Source organism: Dendrobates tinctorius, unplaced genomic scaffold (genome assembly GCF_039654945.1).
Source record: "Dendrobates tinctorius isolate UK_male_01 unplaced genomic scaffold, ASM3965494v1 ptg000022l, whole genome shotgun sequence".
Classification (NCBI taxonomy): domain Eukaryota; kingdom Metazoa; phylum Chordata; class Amphibia; order Anura; family Dendrobatidae; genus Dendrobates; species Dendrobates tinctorius.
In genome coordinates this window covers 81,143,429-81,161,149 of record NW_027361690.1, presented here as the reverse complement: position 1 = coordinate 81,161,149, position 17,721 = coordinate 81,143,429, and the positions used below count along the sequence as shown (strand labels likewise).

General features: G+C 41.9%; 1 protein-coding gene across 4 annotated transcripts in view; it reads right to left on the bottom strand.

Annotated features, from left to right (window-relative positions):
- Positions 1–391: 391 nt before the first annotated feature.
- Positions 392–17,721, bottom strand: part of LRRC28 (leucine rich repeat containing 28) — an 84,432-nt gene continuing 67,102 nt past the window's right edge. For 3 of the 4 annotated variants that reach the window (XM_073568779.1, XM_073568778.1, XM_073568780.1), the window contains exons 4-10: positions 16,992–17,029; positions 15,503–15,640; positions 12,588–12,794; positions 6,836–6,938; positions 4,826–5,001; positions 3,707–3,866; positions 392–1,459 (exon numbers count right to left, since the gene is read on the bottom strand). In XM_073568779.1, the coding sequence (XP_073424880.1) occupies positions 1,387–1,459; positions 3,707–3,866; positions 4,826–5,001; positions 6,836–6,938; positions 12,588–12,794; positions 15,503–15,640; positions 16,992–17,029 (895 nt within the window). In that variant the 3' untranslated portion in view covers positions 392–1,386. The remainder of the gene's footprint in view (positions 1,460–3,706; positions 3,867–4,825; positions 5,002–6,835; positions 6,939–12,587; positions 12,795–15,502; positions 15,641–16,991; positions 17,030–17,721) is intronic. The other variant, XM_073568781.1, reaches the window with a different exon arrangement.

Here is a 17,721-nt window from a genome sequence, read left to right as displayed (position 1 = left end):
AAGCGATGTACAGCTTACAGCTTCTCTTTCTGACTTTATATATAAGGACTTACTTTATCTGTCTTACATATCTGGCTAGTTTAGTTTTTTTTTTAATTTTATGTTGAAATTTACTAATAATAATTTTGACAGAGTTTTGGCCTCCAGTGTAATGGTTTCGATATACAACAGTTATCAGATGAATAATGTAACGCAAGGGATGACTGTGCTTTTTAATGCAGCAGAAAAGTGTGAGCGTTCTTGAACGCTACGACAGATCAAAACATAAATGACAATATTCATCCTACAATGTAAATCTCATACCGCCTTGGGAGCATTATAAAACGGCGTTCAGCCTCTTTACCCCTTTTATGTAGTTATGTTGAAGAACAAGTCACAGAACAGGCTGGAGTTTCACATAAACACAAGCTTTATTTCAGTCCATATTTTGTTGAGACGTTTCTTGGATCAGGTCATTAGAAATGACGATCTATTCCTGGGCCTTTAATAAGATGTCTGGTCAGCAGCCATGGTGTTTTTTTTAACACACGGCGTTGAGAGATTTGCTGTCGGCACATGTGGTCCAGAAGAAAAAATCTGCAACCCTTCTGATCCCAGATAAAAGCCATGGAGTGATGACGTACATCCATCGTTTTGCTCTCAGTACTAGTTATAATGGATTTGTTCTCATCTGCGGCAGAGAACTAGTTAAAAGACAAGATTCCGAAACATTTCATCTTAATGAAGCACCATTGTTACTGTTGGGTTATGGAGGATTGCAAGGCCGCCCCGGTACTGGGAAGCCATCCGGCAATGCCATCACTACTGTCTTCTCCGATCATCCAGTACCAGGGCTGACGCATCACTCGGTGGCTTTCATGTTTGGCAATTCAGTGAAGACTTTCTTGCACCTTGTGTTCATATAATATCTGAAATGTCTAGAAACATACGGGAAAAGGCCTACGATCCACTGCAAACCACAGATGTGTACAACAAAGGCTACTCCACCAGTCTGCATTAGCTAAGTTGCCAATCATATTTTGTGTTGTTTCATATTACACAAATCCTTGTCAGAATCTTCTGTAATATGTATGGTGTCAGTACTGAGTAATGGTTAAGGCCAGCGTGGGCCTGTTTATTAAATCACATCCCTCACATGCATTTTGGATGTCAGATCCGCCTCCCTGTGGTATGTATGATTCATCCAAAGACACACAAGGAGAAGAGAGTCTTTACTGAAGAACCTGCAGGAAAGGACAGTAAGTGTAACAGTGTAGTCAACGTGACCATTGTCAGTCCCCGGGGTCACTCACACCGAATCACACGTTCCAGAAATATCACTGCTGGTTGTTACTTAAGACGATGGGGCAAGATAGGATAGTCCAATATTGCCAGGGAAGATAAATATCAACTTAGTAGATCGAATGTCTGGAGACACTGGATAGAGCAGCAGTATGCCACAAAACTGACAGCTGTTCTCCTGCAAGAAAAGAACGGGGATGTGTCAGGGGTCTGGTCATTATCCTACTTCATACATGCAGATTAGTAATTAAAGGGTTATTCTCATGTTCTTTAATACTTAAAATTGTTAAACGCTTGTAAAAAGAAGCAACTTTGCAATTTACATATTATTAAAAATCCTCTCCAAACAAGTACAGTGCTTATATGCTCTTTGCAAAAGAGCTTGTAAGCGCTGCTGTGATGCTGTTCGGCTTGCTGGGGCACTCTGTTCGCGCCATACCGGTCAGCTTCAGTGCATCTGCAACTCTCCGATGTGCCTCTGTCTAAAGAACGGACAGTATGGACCAGTAAGCAGATGATTCCGCTGGTCTGAACTGTCAATCACGCAGGAGAGCAACGCCCCCCTGACCAGCAGGAAGCCTGGAGGCTGGGGAAGTTTGCTCTTGCAGAACATTAGACAACCCCTTTAACCAATATGCTGATATTTATAGTTATCATTTCTTCTTAACTTTGAAAAACCTTATATGACCTCAGTTTCTTCAAATAAAGAGACCAGATATTGGTAGGTTTCATACTGGCTTATGGTTAAATTTGTCAGAATACATATGTTCTTTTCCTTACATCAAAGTTAATCAACTTTCTAAATAGTCCTCATCAATCATTTTCTTCTATTTTGCTGTGACAATGTCTTTAAGATCTTTATTTAGCTGATGATCTGCACAAATAATACAAATCTGCAAAGGTCCTGCTCCTGTGCTCCTACCTCCCTTTTCTGGCTGTTAGTGATAGCACCAGGAAAAGGGTTGTACCTGGATCTGCAATCAAGAGATGGGGAATTATCTACAGTCTCATGGAAAGCACTGAAAACAGGCTCCAGGCGAGAAGGAAAGCACATTGAGACGAAAAATAGTTCTGGAGCTGTGCTGAAACAAGAAAGCAAGTGAAGAGAGCAGCATCCTAGATACACACAGCCCTCACATCCAGCCTATACTACAGGGAGAGACACTCCCGCAATAGAAAAACCTGAAACTTGGAATAATTGGTCTGAAAATGAATGATGGAACGAAGACTGCAGGCTGTAAATTACTTATGCTAATAACATAGATGAAATCATTTTTCCCATGTCAAAGCTGTTCATAGTCTTTAAGCTCTTTACTTGTTAATGAGGCCCTCCATCCCCATGTGACTATATATTTGAATTCCCAGGGCTCATGTGAGGTTATGACACGTGAACCCCGCGCCCAATCTGCAATGGCATCTCTGTCCCAGCCTTTTGGCATATTAGTAAGAGGAAGTGAGCAACCAGCCGCAGCTCTTGACGTCCCATAGGCCCAGGACTCACGTGTCAGAAGAGCCTCGCGTGAACCCCGGGAACCCGAATGCCAACACCACTGGAACAGCGCAGACACGGGAAGGGAGTGTAAGTGTTTTTATTTTCACAGGGCCAAACATGGGGAATTAAAAGGGGTTTTCCTAGTAGTGGACAACCCCTTTAAGTCTTTCCTCAGTGCTCCCTATGCCTCTGCAGTGGCCAAGAGGATGGAGCACTGATATAAAATAGTGTAGGCGCAGGATCAGACAGGAGTCAGGTATGGTGGCTATACATTTACAGTACTATGGGGGGTAATGGGTCACTATAAATCTCCCATCTGAAAGTTACTTCAGAAATGGCTTATGTACATTTGTCATATATTTTATGTAACGTCGGTGCTCTAGCAGTCCCATGCAACCTTTTCCCCTGGTAAGCTCATGCTTGCACTGCAGTATGGCTCTGTAGAGGACCCCACTTTTACACGAAGCGAGTGCTCACAACTTCTAACCAGATGCCTTTTCACTTTGTCTTTAATGAGAGATGATGATACGACCAATGAGTAGTACATAGACAGAAACCATGAGACTAGAGCCACAGGGCTAATTTGGAGGTGTGACATAAAGATCACATGGTGCTGTTAAATGGCCACTAATGACAGTGAATGACCATCCCTTGGACGTTAATGAGTTTGCGACATGACAGTTGGCAGAAATGTGAACCTGATGGATTTCAGTGTGACCATATCCACTATCAGTTGTGACATTAGCACACAGCGATATGAATGTTGTGTAGCCAAAGTCTCGATCCTGCTCTTACCTTAGATAAAGAACTACAGTCAACTGCTTCTAAAAATGCTGCGTAAAACCTAGCGCTCAAATATAAGAAAATCTCACAAACTGCACCTCAAACGTGAGACCCAATATTGGAGGCCACTTTTGTGATCTTTTGCATTACCCTTGATGTAGTCCAGCCATAGGGGTCTCTCTCAGGGGGAAGAGCTTTGGATAAACAATAGTAAACATGGACTGGCTGCAGCGGTGGCAGTGCCCTAGAGGATTCCGCAGTAGCTCCAACAGACTCCTGGGTAATGTCATGTAAGAAAGGCAGCTTATATCTGATGAAACAGAAAGAGAGAGGTCAGTTTATGTTATTCTTTAAGGAATGCACTTGATTTTGGGGGGGCTTGAGTAGGTGGTACATGACTCCGAGAATCAAAGAAAACCAAAACAGAAGCCATATCCTGTCTGAACCTATACAGAGCGGTCCATGGAAAATGTTATTAAATACAGATTTATGAGAAGTCGTAGGAGCGTCTCCCATGCTACATTGAAAAATAACGTTACTTTATTTATTTACTCACTTTTATAGCGCCATTAATTCCCTATCAGTATGTCTTTGGAGTGTGGCAGGAAACCCACGCTAACACAGGGAGAACATACAAACTCCTTGCAGATGTTGTCCTTGGTGGGATTTGAACCCAGGACCCCAGTGCTGCAAGTGCTAACCACTGAGCCAGCGTTCTACCCTAACAACGTAGCCAAAGCAGAGGTCGAACAAAAAAGTAGCAGAAAGGGAACATGGCTCTCCAGCCCCAGGGCAAGGTGCTCGAGTAGGGTCCTATCCCTTATACACCATGGCAAAAATAATTTGGCGCCTCGCAACGCTTCTCACCAGAGCGGTTATACCAACACTCACTGAGCGGTTTTCCTACATTGTAATCAGCTCCTGTAATCTGATGACTGACAAAGGTCATAATATAAAGTTAGAACATCTGGGTCAATATAACTTGGCCAAAGGACATTTGCTACAGAGCACTTTATGAGATGCCAAGATGTGCACACAACTACAGTACATCCTATCCCACATTATTCCCAGTGTTTCGCACCTACAAACCAAACCTCAATGCCAAAGAGAGGGGCTAGGACCTAAAGGTGAGCAGCAGGGAATGTGCCCCGAACAGTACGTAGTGTAAAGGTTATTTTTTAGTCTGATTTTTTTTATTTTTATTCGCAGACAATTCAGGTTACAAAATGTGAAAAGGTTTCTGTTTATCTAGTGTGCAAAAAAGATCACCTGGTATGAATGCGCACAGAGCAGCATGGAGGGAGCGCAGCGCCAGTTCTTGCAGGGGCAATACCGGGTCGGTGGATAAACCGATAGTCTTCACCTCGGCCGGGAGAAGGACGCTCAGTGGCCCAGAGGTGAAAGAAAGCAGCTTTGTTTCAGATATGGGAACGAGCGAGCCGCAGCTGTGAGGATGGAAGGAAGGAAACTGTTAACATCACAAGGTGTCTTTCTTTCCTGGAATTCTCTGACAAAGGCATCTACGTGTCTAGAACAGCTAACCCTAGAAAAAAAAACATCCAACCATGCGCTTAGCAGGAGCCATTTCCAATCACTTAACAGTGGAAAATAGTGATCACAGCCTGGCCTGTGTCCAGAGGGGCTTAGTGCCGAGTTTTGGACTGGAGGAGATAGATCACAGGCAGGAATAGAGACTGCTATGAATTTTATATTTTTAACTGTAACAAAACTGATTCCTTTCAGCTTAATGTAACAATACATTGCTTTATCTATCTAGTTCTTCTAGGGTCAGGTGTGAGAAGTTATGCTCCTGCAAGCGCCATTACAGCCCCTACATGGGTTTTCATCCAGCTTGAATATCCCATTTGCTTACGTAGGGTCGTGTTTAATCCCTCTCGTGTGTATAGCTGCAAAATTGGAAATCTGTGCTGTTCAAGTCCCTGGATAAAGTAGTAGATAATCCATTCTGAAGCCATAACATCCACAATAGGGCTCGCTAACTAATTTTTTCTTGTTCTTAAACTAACTTAACCAAAATAATTTAAAGAGAATCTGTCACCAAATGTGACCTAGCTAAACTATTAATATGGGCATACAGGTTATAGACTTCTGAAAAAGTCCTCCCTTTGTGTCTGATGTCAGATGTGTTGTTGCTGATAAATCATCTTTTATCCCTTTATATTAGTGACCTCTTCCAGGCTCTGGGGAGGACAGTGCCTGGAAGATAACTCTGCCTCCATAGATTATTTTACACGAAGGTGGCGTTACCAGTGTGATATGTAATGGCCACCCTCTACTCTCCTGATCTCACTGCAGAGCTGTGTGTGATTATACCTGACACATCTGCAGGTTCCTCTCAGCTTCAGCTTCCAGTTCACAGACAGACAAGGCTGCAATATTGTTGCAGTACAGCAGAGCTGAGAGAGCTGCAAAATGTGTTTGCAAGAAGACAAATTTAATTTCTCCTGTTCTGTGTTAGTTACTTGTCTCACACTGGGAACTTCCTTTTCATTTAAAATAAGCTCTGGAGGCAGAGTAATCTCCAGGCACCATCCTCTCCATTGCCTGGAACAGCTCATTTATATAAAGTGATAAAAGTTGACTTCTCACCAACAACATATCTGTTAGGAAACATACAGGTAGGACTGTTCTCAGTATTCTATAGCCTGTATGACTAATAGTTTAGATAGGTCAAATCTGAGGACAGATTCCATTTAAAGGTGATTTGTTAGCAGGATCAACCCTCCCAAGCTGTGCACAAGGGCAAGTATGTTATAGAAAAGTGAATAAAATGATACCGTGATATCTGAGAGCCGATGTCTTATTCCAAAGTAATGCACATTTTTCTTAATATGTAAATAAACTGTTAAGAACTATGGGCTGAGCAGAGATCTACCTGAGAGTCAGCCTCCAGAGCTGATTGCAAATGAATTTGGACGTTACCAGTGTGAGACATATAGATTAGGAGAACTGACTGTCAGTCATTACATGTCTCACACTTTTAAGGCACCCTTTAACTTACAATAATCTCTGGAGGCAGATTCTCATACAGATCAGTGTCCAGCCAGTAGATCTTAACAGCTCATTTACATATAAAGATAAACGTGGATTTCTCTCAAATAAGACATCGGATCACAGATATCAAGGTATCATATTACTCAGCTTCCTATGACCTACATGCCCATATAGTCTCCTTAGGAGGGTTGATCCTACTGACAGATTCCCTTTAACTGAATTTTATCTTCTTTAAAAATCAATACTAAAAAGTGGTGGACTCACCCGCTGCAGCCAATCACTTTATTATAGAGATAGGAGGGGAGACCCTTTAGCTGAATGTTGTTGTCCACATAAACATACTGCAATTCCCGGGATCTTCCCAAGTCTGGATATAAAAAGCAAGAAAATATGAAAAAAAGAAAATGATTAGGACTGCTTCACATTTCCGTTGTCGGCGGTCAGCTGAAATCCGCCAAAGGTAAAAAAACAACGGATCCACCTCCGTTTAGTGACGTACGGATGTCAGCGGACCACTTTTCAGTACGGATCCGCGGAAGATGCAAAGTGCCGAAATTTAAAGAGAGACAGAGAGAGAGAGGGTGAGAGAGAGAGACAGAGAGAGAGTGAGAGAGAGAGGGAGGGAGAATCAAAAAACGGATCCAACGGACGACCGTCAGTCAACATCCACCACTAATGCAAGTCTATGGGGGAAAAAAGCGGATCCGCCAAAAAAGGGGCGGATCTGTGTTTTTTCAGAAACTGGCGGATTTTGACTGACGTCAAAAAACGGAAATGTGAAAAAGGCCTTACACACAAATTTTTTTTTCCCCAAAAATCTGTGTTAAATGAAGAGAGATCGGAGGTGACAGTTGGAGCTTTTAAAATGATATGGAGAGGGGAGAAGGCGCTAAAATGCAAATAAACATTCTGCTACAAGTTCCCCTGAAACGACAGTTGCAGTTCTACATAGAACTTTAAGAGCACCAACTGTCATCTCCTATCTCAGTATTGGGAAAGTCTATATTTATTTGAAAACAGATTTTACTCATGAATTGATAACTTTGAGAATAAATGATCAGTCCTGGAAGGGAAAGAAGCTGATTTCTTTAATACAATATGTTACAGATTCACGGTGGGGACACGTATGATTACTCCATGTAACCCTTGAATACCTAAAACCACAAATTGTTTCCCTTTAATATAGTGGGGTATTAATAGAGGTTGTGACCTGCCCTAATTATTAAAGGTTGAAGAGAGGTGAATTTTTAACATTCCTGTTTTATGTCTCTTGTAGATGGTCCGAGTTCACTGAATCTCAGCCAAGCAGAAACATTAATGTCATTCTAATATACTACATTCCCTGGAGGGTATCTGCTCTAGGCCTCCGCCACCTTCAGGCTGGAGGGCAAAGAGTTCACCCGGTTAGCTGCGTGTGGGCACAGTACAGAGCCTGTCACCCGAGTGTGCCGTCAGCGATGACACCAGGAGCATTAACCCCATGCATGCTCCTCACCAGCTCCCGCTGTACGGGAAGCTCGCGCAGTATATCGTCACTCCGCTGGCCCCTTGGCCGTAGCCCAGCACATTATTTTTTTTATCACCGCAGCTCAGATGTTGGCAGCTGCTGCGCTATTGTCTGGCGAGTAATGCTTGTGATTTACATTGAGCTGTGGACTGGACTGGAGGCGATAGCCAAACTCACAGAAAGTCCAAATATGGGAACTTCTGCTCACTGCGCACAAGGGGCAAAACCAGACGCTGCTTGTACAGCAGCAGCACCAGCCAAGAGCACACCGAGGTGCTGCAATAGACAGGGAGGAGGTAGTGCTAAAAATCACTTGTGTTAACCCCTGCATTTCAGCGGATGGGGATCACATGTCATGCACTAAATAATGAGGAGCAAATGTGCGCTGAGGTGTTATCTGAGCATGCTCGGGTGCTAACAGAGTGTCTTGGGTGTGCTTGAAAAATATGTTCGAGTAACTGTGGGTACATGATTTATACACACAGATATATGTCCAAGCATTTTCCCAAAATCTTCTCTACAAAAAACATAAAAAAAAACCATGCCTGTGTAAATAAAAAAAAAAAACATGAACAAAAGCTTGTAAAAGATGCAAGAAAATCACGGCATTAAAAGGCAAGAAAAAAAATTGCATAAGGCGATGTTCTCATGTAGAATAAATCCTGCATTTTTAAGGGAAAAAAATCCGCTAAGCTTAAAAGTGCAAGCAAAATGGATGCAACTCAATGAAAAGTCGTGTCCACTAAGTGTTTAAAAATGTTGTTAAACTGTGTTTTTCTTCCCAATAGGCCTAAAGAGGAGCGTGAAACATTCTTAAAGGGAACTTGTCCCCAGGTTTGGCCGATATGAGATACGGCCATCACCTTTCAGGGCTTATATACAGCATGCTATAACACTGTATATCGGCCCCCAACTCGACCTGGAAGAGAAGAAAAATAACTTTTATTATACTCACCTGTGGGGCGGTCCGGTCTGGGAAAGGTCAGAGAGCCCCGGCGCCTGCGCACTGCAGTACTTTGCTCTGCCCTCAACAGGGCAGAGAAGCACGCCTGCGCAGGAGCGCGATGCTGGGGAGCTTGTGTGGATGATGCAGGGTCGCGTCATCCATATGAAGCAAGCAGGAGGGCGGCATTGCAAGAAAATGGGATGCGCCGGACCAAGAAGAGCGATACTCACCAGACCAGACCGCCCTGCAGGTGAGCATAATAAAAGTTATTTTTCTTCTCTTCCAAGTCGGATTGGGGGCAGATATACAGGATAACAGAATGCTGTATATCAGCCCTGAAAGATGGTGGCCGGATCTCATATCGGCCAAACCTGGTGACAGGTTTCCATTAAGTGCAGGCTTCCATTTTGTCTGTACTAAAAACAGCATAAAAATACTTTGCCAAATTTGCATGAAAAATGCAAAAAAAAAAAATAAAATAATTAAAAAATAGGGGAAAATGTATAATAAAAAAATCACAACAAAAACACAATAATCAGAGCAGATTGCTACTGCATATTTTGGCGCAGTCACTCTACAGAAAACCACAACCTTTTTCTTGCAAGTTCCTGGGGGAAGACAGAGGCGAATCCTTGCAGCCTACAGTGCGGTGCGCTGGGAGGATTCATAAGTCTGCAGTCACATAGAGAGACTGCAGACTTTTCATTTTAGACCGGACAACCCCTTTCAAAAATCACTTTGTGAAGGCAATAAGACAACACAGAATTTGGGCACTAGTCAACAATAAAACCAAGTAACTAGAACCAGAAGTGCCCATAACTTTCACAATGAGTCTGAATATTGTGTACTGCAGTCAGGGAGTGAGATGTGAACGTCCTTGACACTCGGGTAAAACTTGTGCAGCTTATGGGCACATAAACCCTTTTTTAATGGCTGTTTATAGACATCTAAATGAGGATGTGTCACATAATGTGGACACTTACAAGCATACAACTGACAGATGCGTATAAAGGGAAGCCATCATCAGTAAAAGACCTATTGTTTAAATTGAGTTTTTGGGTTACATGTATTTATTTTTTTTAATGTTGCAGTTTTAAATCACGATATTTATTTAACAAAAAAAAATATTTAAACAATATTAATAATCTTACCATTTGCACACTGGCCACCAGTTTGGAGCTTGTTTATTGTGGCTATGTGCATGTGTTGTTTCCTGAAACAATTGGGTTTTTGGGTTACATGTATTTTTTTTTAATGTGGCAATTTTAAATCACGATATTTATTTAACAAAAAAATAAATAAACAATATTAATAATCTTACCATTTGCACACTGGCCACCAGTTTGGAGTTTGTTTATTGTGGCTATGTGCATGTGTTGTTTCCTGAAACAACAGGAAGTATGAGTCTAAAAAAGCCCCAGTGGTGAAATTTGCTAAATTTTTATTTTTCATACAAATTTCAATATAAAAAAAAAATAAATTGCTGAAAAAACCCCCACACAATTAACTAAAAAACCTAATTTAAACAATAGGTTATTTTAAATAGAAAGTAGTCTGTACAGGCAGAGCTTACAGTATGTCTTAGTAACCCCTTTTTCAAATACACCCTCCTGTCATATTGCTTGGGCATCAGCTGTTGGGGGAAGAGTTGGAAGGCCCCCATAAACCTCAGTAGGTTGGTCAGTCTCTCCGAATTCGGTGGGTTTGGCACTTCTTGCATCTGGGCACCTTTAGTAAGAAATATGTAAGATACCCCAAAGTACAGTGTAGTACAACTTTATGCACCATGGGTAGGTTTCCTATAGGAAAGAATGCAACCATACCATAAAATTAATTTTCAAAAATATTCCTTAAAGGGTCTCTCCGATGTTACTTCTGCTGCAGAAGGTGACTGGCATGAAAGTGTCCTGACTGGTATTGGTAAGCGCAATGAAAAACCCTTTAAAGTATAACTGCATTTGATCTTTTGATGAGGAAATCTCTGGTAAGAAATTATAATGTGCGTCCATACATTGAGGGTCTGTGGCCGCCTACATACATAGCTGCCACCATACTATTATCGCTCATTGTATTCATTCCATCATTGTCTGATGTTCGGAGTATCTTATGATTGGGGATCATCGAGTGGATTCAGAATAATCGGCTATTCAAGATACGGCTATCCTGAAGCGGTCCTGTCATTATTGGGTTGACTATTCTATATGGGGGGGGTCTTTTTATCCTATCTTTATATGTTGATATATTATCACTATGCATTATATATATTTTTTGTCATTCACAACATAATTTTCCTTTTTCTGGGATTTTATTAGTTTAATCCTAGTATCTATGTTTCACATTTATACTTATTTTTTCATCTTTTATTACATAATAATTACATTTATGCGTGTCTGTTTAGCAGGGGTGATCTTTATATTTTTATTTTTTTATTGCCCTTGCTATTATAATAGATAGTCACAGTTGCACTTTATTATTGTTGTCATTAATATGAGATTTTGCGGTATTTATATCTTCTTTATTCACTTCAATATTGTCTCTATCAACATGAGATACAGCGATATCTATGCCCTCTTTTCTGCCCATATTAAAGATGGTGGCTTCAGTGTGTGTGCGCATGCCCAGTGTGGCGGCTCCCATGATTCAACTTTCCGGCGGCTAGCGGTGACACGGGAGGCTATTGACGTCATGAGGGAGTTCCCTCTGCCTTCCGGTCACATGGGCGGCTGTGGGCGTTGCTTTGTGGCGTCTTGCTTAACACTGCGCATGCGCCGATAATGGCGCTGATAATCATGTACACCTGGATCTCCTACATAAAATGCCCATATGTCCAACACACAGACACAGCCCCCCGAGGAAGCCCATGCGAAACGCGCGTCGGGGCTGCTCTGTCTTGTGCCGTGCTCACCTGCAGTTACTATATGGGTATGATATTAACTCTTTGTATTGCGTTCTATTTAATTCATTATTTGGAGTGTGTTAGCGCTGTTTTTCCTATATGGTGGCCTGTGCATTATGCATATACAATATCGTTATGACACGAACCTGTGCACTATGCATATATAATATCGTTATGATATGAACATATTGGCAGTATAGAGACTCATCGCTTTATATACATTCATTACCCAATCTGCTATATAGGGTGTTGTTAGCGGTTACCACATGTGAGCCTTGTGTGAGCACTTTTGTCATTTGTCTGTATTTTGTACCAGTTTTTATGTATTTGCAACAATAAAACGTACTTTTATTATATTTTTTGTGGATTATATCTCCGTGTTTTGTGTAGGATTTATACTATTGAATACCAGTATATGGTTTGGGGTAAAATCCCTTTCAGTTTAGGATTTCAGTCACCGAGTTCTTCTAGATCTCATCTTGTGTCATTACTTCAAAGAAGACAGGATGATGCCCGGTAGTGATTCTATCTAGTCTGAGATTTCTCGTAAGTCTGTCTGTCGCTCACAAAATCTTAAGGGTCTGTGTGATTATTTTGTCAGGATGTGTTTTACATATAACAGCTTCTGAACATTAACAATTCGGAAAGACCTTGTCATCTGTCTTACCCAAAGGCAGAGATGCCAGGCGGTTCCCGGCCATGGAGAGCTCGTTCAGACTAGCCAGCTGGCACAGTTGGCGTGGAACGCTGCACAGGAAGTTCCGATCCACGGTCAGATAACGCAGCGACTGGCAGAGGTGCAGTTTCTCTGGTAAACTGGCCAAGTGATTGGTGGAAAGGTCTAACGTCTGCAGTTCTTTCAGCTTTCCAATTTCTAGAAACGTGAGCACAAGTCTTAACCACACAGCCTGAAGAAGGCCGCTCACACAGAAGAAGATGCAACCTGAATTCACATCACTGTTGGACAGTACGTTAGGTTTTGCAAGTAATGTTCCTGTTCTCAAACCCTGAAAATCCATTTGGGGCTCTCTGCAGCCTTGTCAGGACTGCCCTATGAATAAATATTCATTTACAAGATCATGAAAAAAAAAACAGGACAATTTTATAACTGGAATTATTATAATTTTTAAAAGGAATCTGTGTAATCTGAGAACCGCATAACATAGGAGCAGATACCCTGATTCCAGCGATGTGTCACTTACTGGGGATGTGTTTTGCTGTTTCAATACAATCAAGTGTTTTATCAGCAGGAGATTATTACTACAGGACAACTTGGCAATTGCAGGGTAGTCAAACAAGCCCCTCACACTGATTAGCAGCTCCCAATCACTATACAATGTGCACAGAAAGCTGTGGAGTGGGTGGGTTATACACAGATCAACAACTGAGCTCTGCTAAATCTGCAGCAGGGAAAACTGTGACTCTAACACAACTGCTGCACCCAGTAAATTAAGTGATGCATCGCTGGAATCAGGGTCTCTGTCCCTACATCATGGTGCTGACAAATTACACAGGAAAAACCTGTTGACTCATTCCAATTCAATGCTTCTTGTCTAGATATTGTTGTTGTTTCCCCTGATACTCTTGATTCCCTCTCCCGACATCCACTGAAAAAGAGTTTACCTTACAGTCTTTCTTTAGGAGCGCACTGCTCCCCAAATTACTGTTAGCCTTGGGTTGGTATGCTCATCACTGACAGTCTGGACACATGGTATTGCTACATAACTGGCCTGAACTTTACACTCTCCCGTCAGCTTCAGAGCAGTGAAAACTCTACAGGTAAGAGCTTGTAAGCGCTGCTCTTGTTGCCTAGGAGACCGGCCATTGCTGATAGACCTTCTGCAATGAGCAGAGCACAAAATTAGAAATCCCTTGTTCTTGAGAACTCAGTAGATATTTAGTTACAAGCAGATTGCAAAGTGGATTGATTTTACAGACACTGTGAGTTTAACCATTTAATATAGTGACAATGAGCCTTTAATGTATTAAAGTGTAACTACCGTGAACATTTTTATATGTTATACCTCCTATAGATGAGTACTAGAATGGGTTCTGAGACCCACAGCCCACCAAGCAGAATTACTGAGCGGTGAAAAGGCCACCTTATGGAGCTTGTACATGACGCAACATTTTATTGTGTCCACACACTGTCTGGATACTTTTGGGCTATGTTCACACGTTGCGTTTGTGCTGAGGTTTTGTTAAATGCAAATTTTCAGCTGCGTTTTACAGCAACAGCAAAGTCTATGAGATTTCAGACATTTCATACACACACGTTGTTTTTTTTCCTGACTGATTTGGAGAACTGCTACGTTTTCGCAAACGGCAGCACGTCGCTTCTTTCGGAATTTTACAGTGTTTATTCACCCAAAGGAAACAATGGACAAGCGGAAAAACGCAGCAAAAACCGCAGGTATCAGGTTTGGCTGCAAAAACCTAAAGAAATGAAATCCTGCAGATTTTGGGGAAACTAAACTTTATCAACATGCACAAGAGACAACAAAACTGCAGCAATAAAAACTCAGCGACACTTGCTTTTTGTAAACAGCATCTTTACTGACGAGAGCAGGTTTTGCTGCAGAAAAAAATGCAAGGTGTGAACACAGCCTTATATAGGATTCCTGCTATTTTGTAGCTCCGCCAACAAGAATTGATGAACTAGAAGTGGATCCTGGACACATTAACCCGGACATTCTGATAACAAGAACAGCAGGGGGCGCCACAACAAGTATGGAACAACACTTTCTACCTGAAAAATTGTTCTGTCTGTGCACAGAGTAAGGTCAGATTTAATGGCGGTACAACCCCTATAATTGTGAGGAGAAATCATGTAATACAACTGTTACCGGCCTGCCTCTGAGCATCAGGTTTACAGGAACATGCCCAATCCTTTTCTGCTGTCAGACATATCCTGCAGAGGCCAGCGTCCTTCTCCTCATCCGAATAACCATGTCTTACCCGAGTATGGGTGACGGCCGCGGGCGGCCTCAATCTGCTGTCCCCAATACCGGTGCTGCAGCCGGTGAAAGAAGACAGCAGAGGGGTCTGGGATGCAAATGCCAAAAAGGAAAGGAGCTGCACAAATGACCTCCCTATGGCCGCTCCGTGCTAGTACCCAGATGTCTCCAGCTTGGAAAGCCATCTGAGTAGTAGAAATGTATTACAGAACTTCTCACCGTTCATTTCCTTTAAATAAATGGCTTTAAAGTGGTTCCAAGGCAGATATTCACAATCTGACGTTTACATTCCTGCTAATCTCTTTCATTTTACAAAATGCTGAGAATATTTAGTCATTTTGTGCAAAATATACCTATCATGTGGCCAAAAACCAAAATGTGCAGAAAAACACTATGTAAATGATAGTACAAAGACATGACGGCATCGCTCTGCCGCAATGAACAACATGTCAGGGCTACGAGAACTTTCAGGAAATCAGCCCGTACCTGGACAGTTGCAGTATTAATCACACAGCATTTCCTTTCACTAGCACTTCTACGTTACAAGAAAGACACATGGCTCTGACGGGCAACAGCTGGGGGTCTCCGGCTCCGCGAGCAGGTGTGCGTGTAGGTCAGTCCTTACCTGGAGGAAGGTATTTCAGGCGGTTGTTCGTCAGCCGTAAATGGCGCAGTGATTTCAGCCTTCCGATGTCGGGGCACAAGATTTCAAGAGCGTTATCACTGAGGTCCAGGGACTGCAGCTTCACCAGGGAGCCGATGGCTGCGGACAAAACCAGAAACGCCTTCAGCCCCTTCCAGAATACATAACTTGCCATGTTTGCTCTTGGATTTCTTATATTCTTCCTCCAAGAGCCAGAACTCCTTTACTGTTGTGTCCACATGAGTTGGAGTTTTGAATGCCACCAATTATTTTACCAAAGTGCCAAGAAAGGAAAAAATATAAAAGTGGGGTGCAATGGTGAAAAAAGGCACAATTCCACTATCTTTTTTGTCTCTATAGCATTCATTAACCCCTTGGATTCACAGCCACTTTTGGCCTTTATGACAGACCATTTTAAAAAAAAAAAAATTTATTGTCGCATTCCAGGAGCTATAATTTTTGTTATGACCATCATTCGACAACTTTTTTAGTTGTATTTGTCAGTGGAATCAATTTTCGGGGTACATATAGCTTATTAACTCTTTACGGGAAGGAATATAGAACAAACCTACAATTCTACAATACTTCAAAAGCAAAGTGATCAGGACGAAAATGGAGATGACAAATTTATATAGTTTTATTATATTAGACAATACACACTTTGGAAAAATAAAATCACTTGTTTTTGTATCACCATATTCGTCAGTCAGAAGTTTCACAATTTTCCGTCAGTGGAGCTGTATGATGGCTTATGTTTTGCATGACAAACTGTAATTTTTGTTGGTTTCATCTTGTGGCGCATGTGATTTTTTGATCAATATATTACACTCATGGGGAGACAAAATCAATTTGTGGGTCTCTGGTCCATCAGCCAGGTCTGTAGCGCCGGCCTCTGGATGGGAGGTCAACAAATTTCTTAGCTTCCGGGATCCCCGGGGTGCAGCGTTTCATTCCCTTATTGGTCCCACAAGGGACTATATTGTACAGTGCATTATGTAACCTGACAATATTTGATTGACATTTAGCCTATCAGGTTGGATCTGATAGGCTGAGGTTTATGGCAAACATGGAGGCCATTATTTGGCCTCCTTCCTGCCATAGGAACAATAGGCACCCCACGAACGTGCTGCGGGGGTGCAGATGGGCTGACAGAGAGTGATTTTCCTCTGTCAAACTCCTCACTTGTCGCCATCACTGTTGACAGGTACATCTGAGGGTTTAAAGTGCTGGGATTGGAGCTAGGTCCGGTCCCAGAATACGTAGCAGGAACTCAGCAGCTTATTACAGTCGGATCCTGTGGATGGCATGGGCGTAAACCTGCTTTTAATTAGCTTACTGCAAAAAAAACTGTTCCTATCTCATTTCACTTTGCTAGAAGGTGATCAAGTATAGATGATTTTTGCATCATACGAGCGAGCATATTATCCAAGGAGAGGGACGGTTGACCAAATTATCACGTAACGACACTTACCTTCTGGGACAAACACAATGTTATTTGAGTGGAGATACCTTCGAAAATAAAGAAGAAAAAAAACCCATGAACAGCTGCTACCCTGAAGGACTTCATCAAGGACATACACTTCCAGACATGTTAATATGCTAGAAGCATCAAGGGCAAAAAAGAAGAGAGATAAAGGCAGGCAGAAATACAAGATGGCACATGTTTAACTCATTACTGACCACTTTCACTTTTCAGAATAACAAGCCACCAATTCCAGAATAAACAAAAATGTGCTGTATGACCGCAGCCTTGGAAGAAACATATTCTGCCAGGCATCGCTCCTTGATGTCAAAGAAGTTTAGTGTTTGCAGTTACTGTACATAATGTCCCTACTGAGACATCCCCAGATAAATGGAAGTTTAAGCGAAATATCTCACTCTGATACATGACTCTGACCGCAGATCGGCAACTCCAGTTTTTCTTTTTTAATAAATTTGCAAAAATTTCTACATTTCTGGCTTTTTTTCCGTCAAGATGGGGTGCAGAGTGTACATTAATGAGAAAAAAAAGGAACTTTTTTGAATTTACCAAATGGCTGCAATGAAACAAAGAGTGAAAAATTTACAGGGGTCTGAATACTTTCCGTACCCACTGCATGTTGTCAAAATTTTGGCACGTTTGGAGCAATTTCAATACAATGTTAGTACGTTCCTTGGAGCACAAGTCAAAAGAGCATGTCTAAAACGAATTATACATGTGT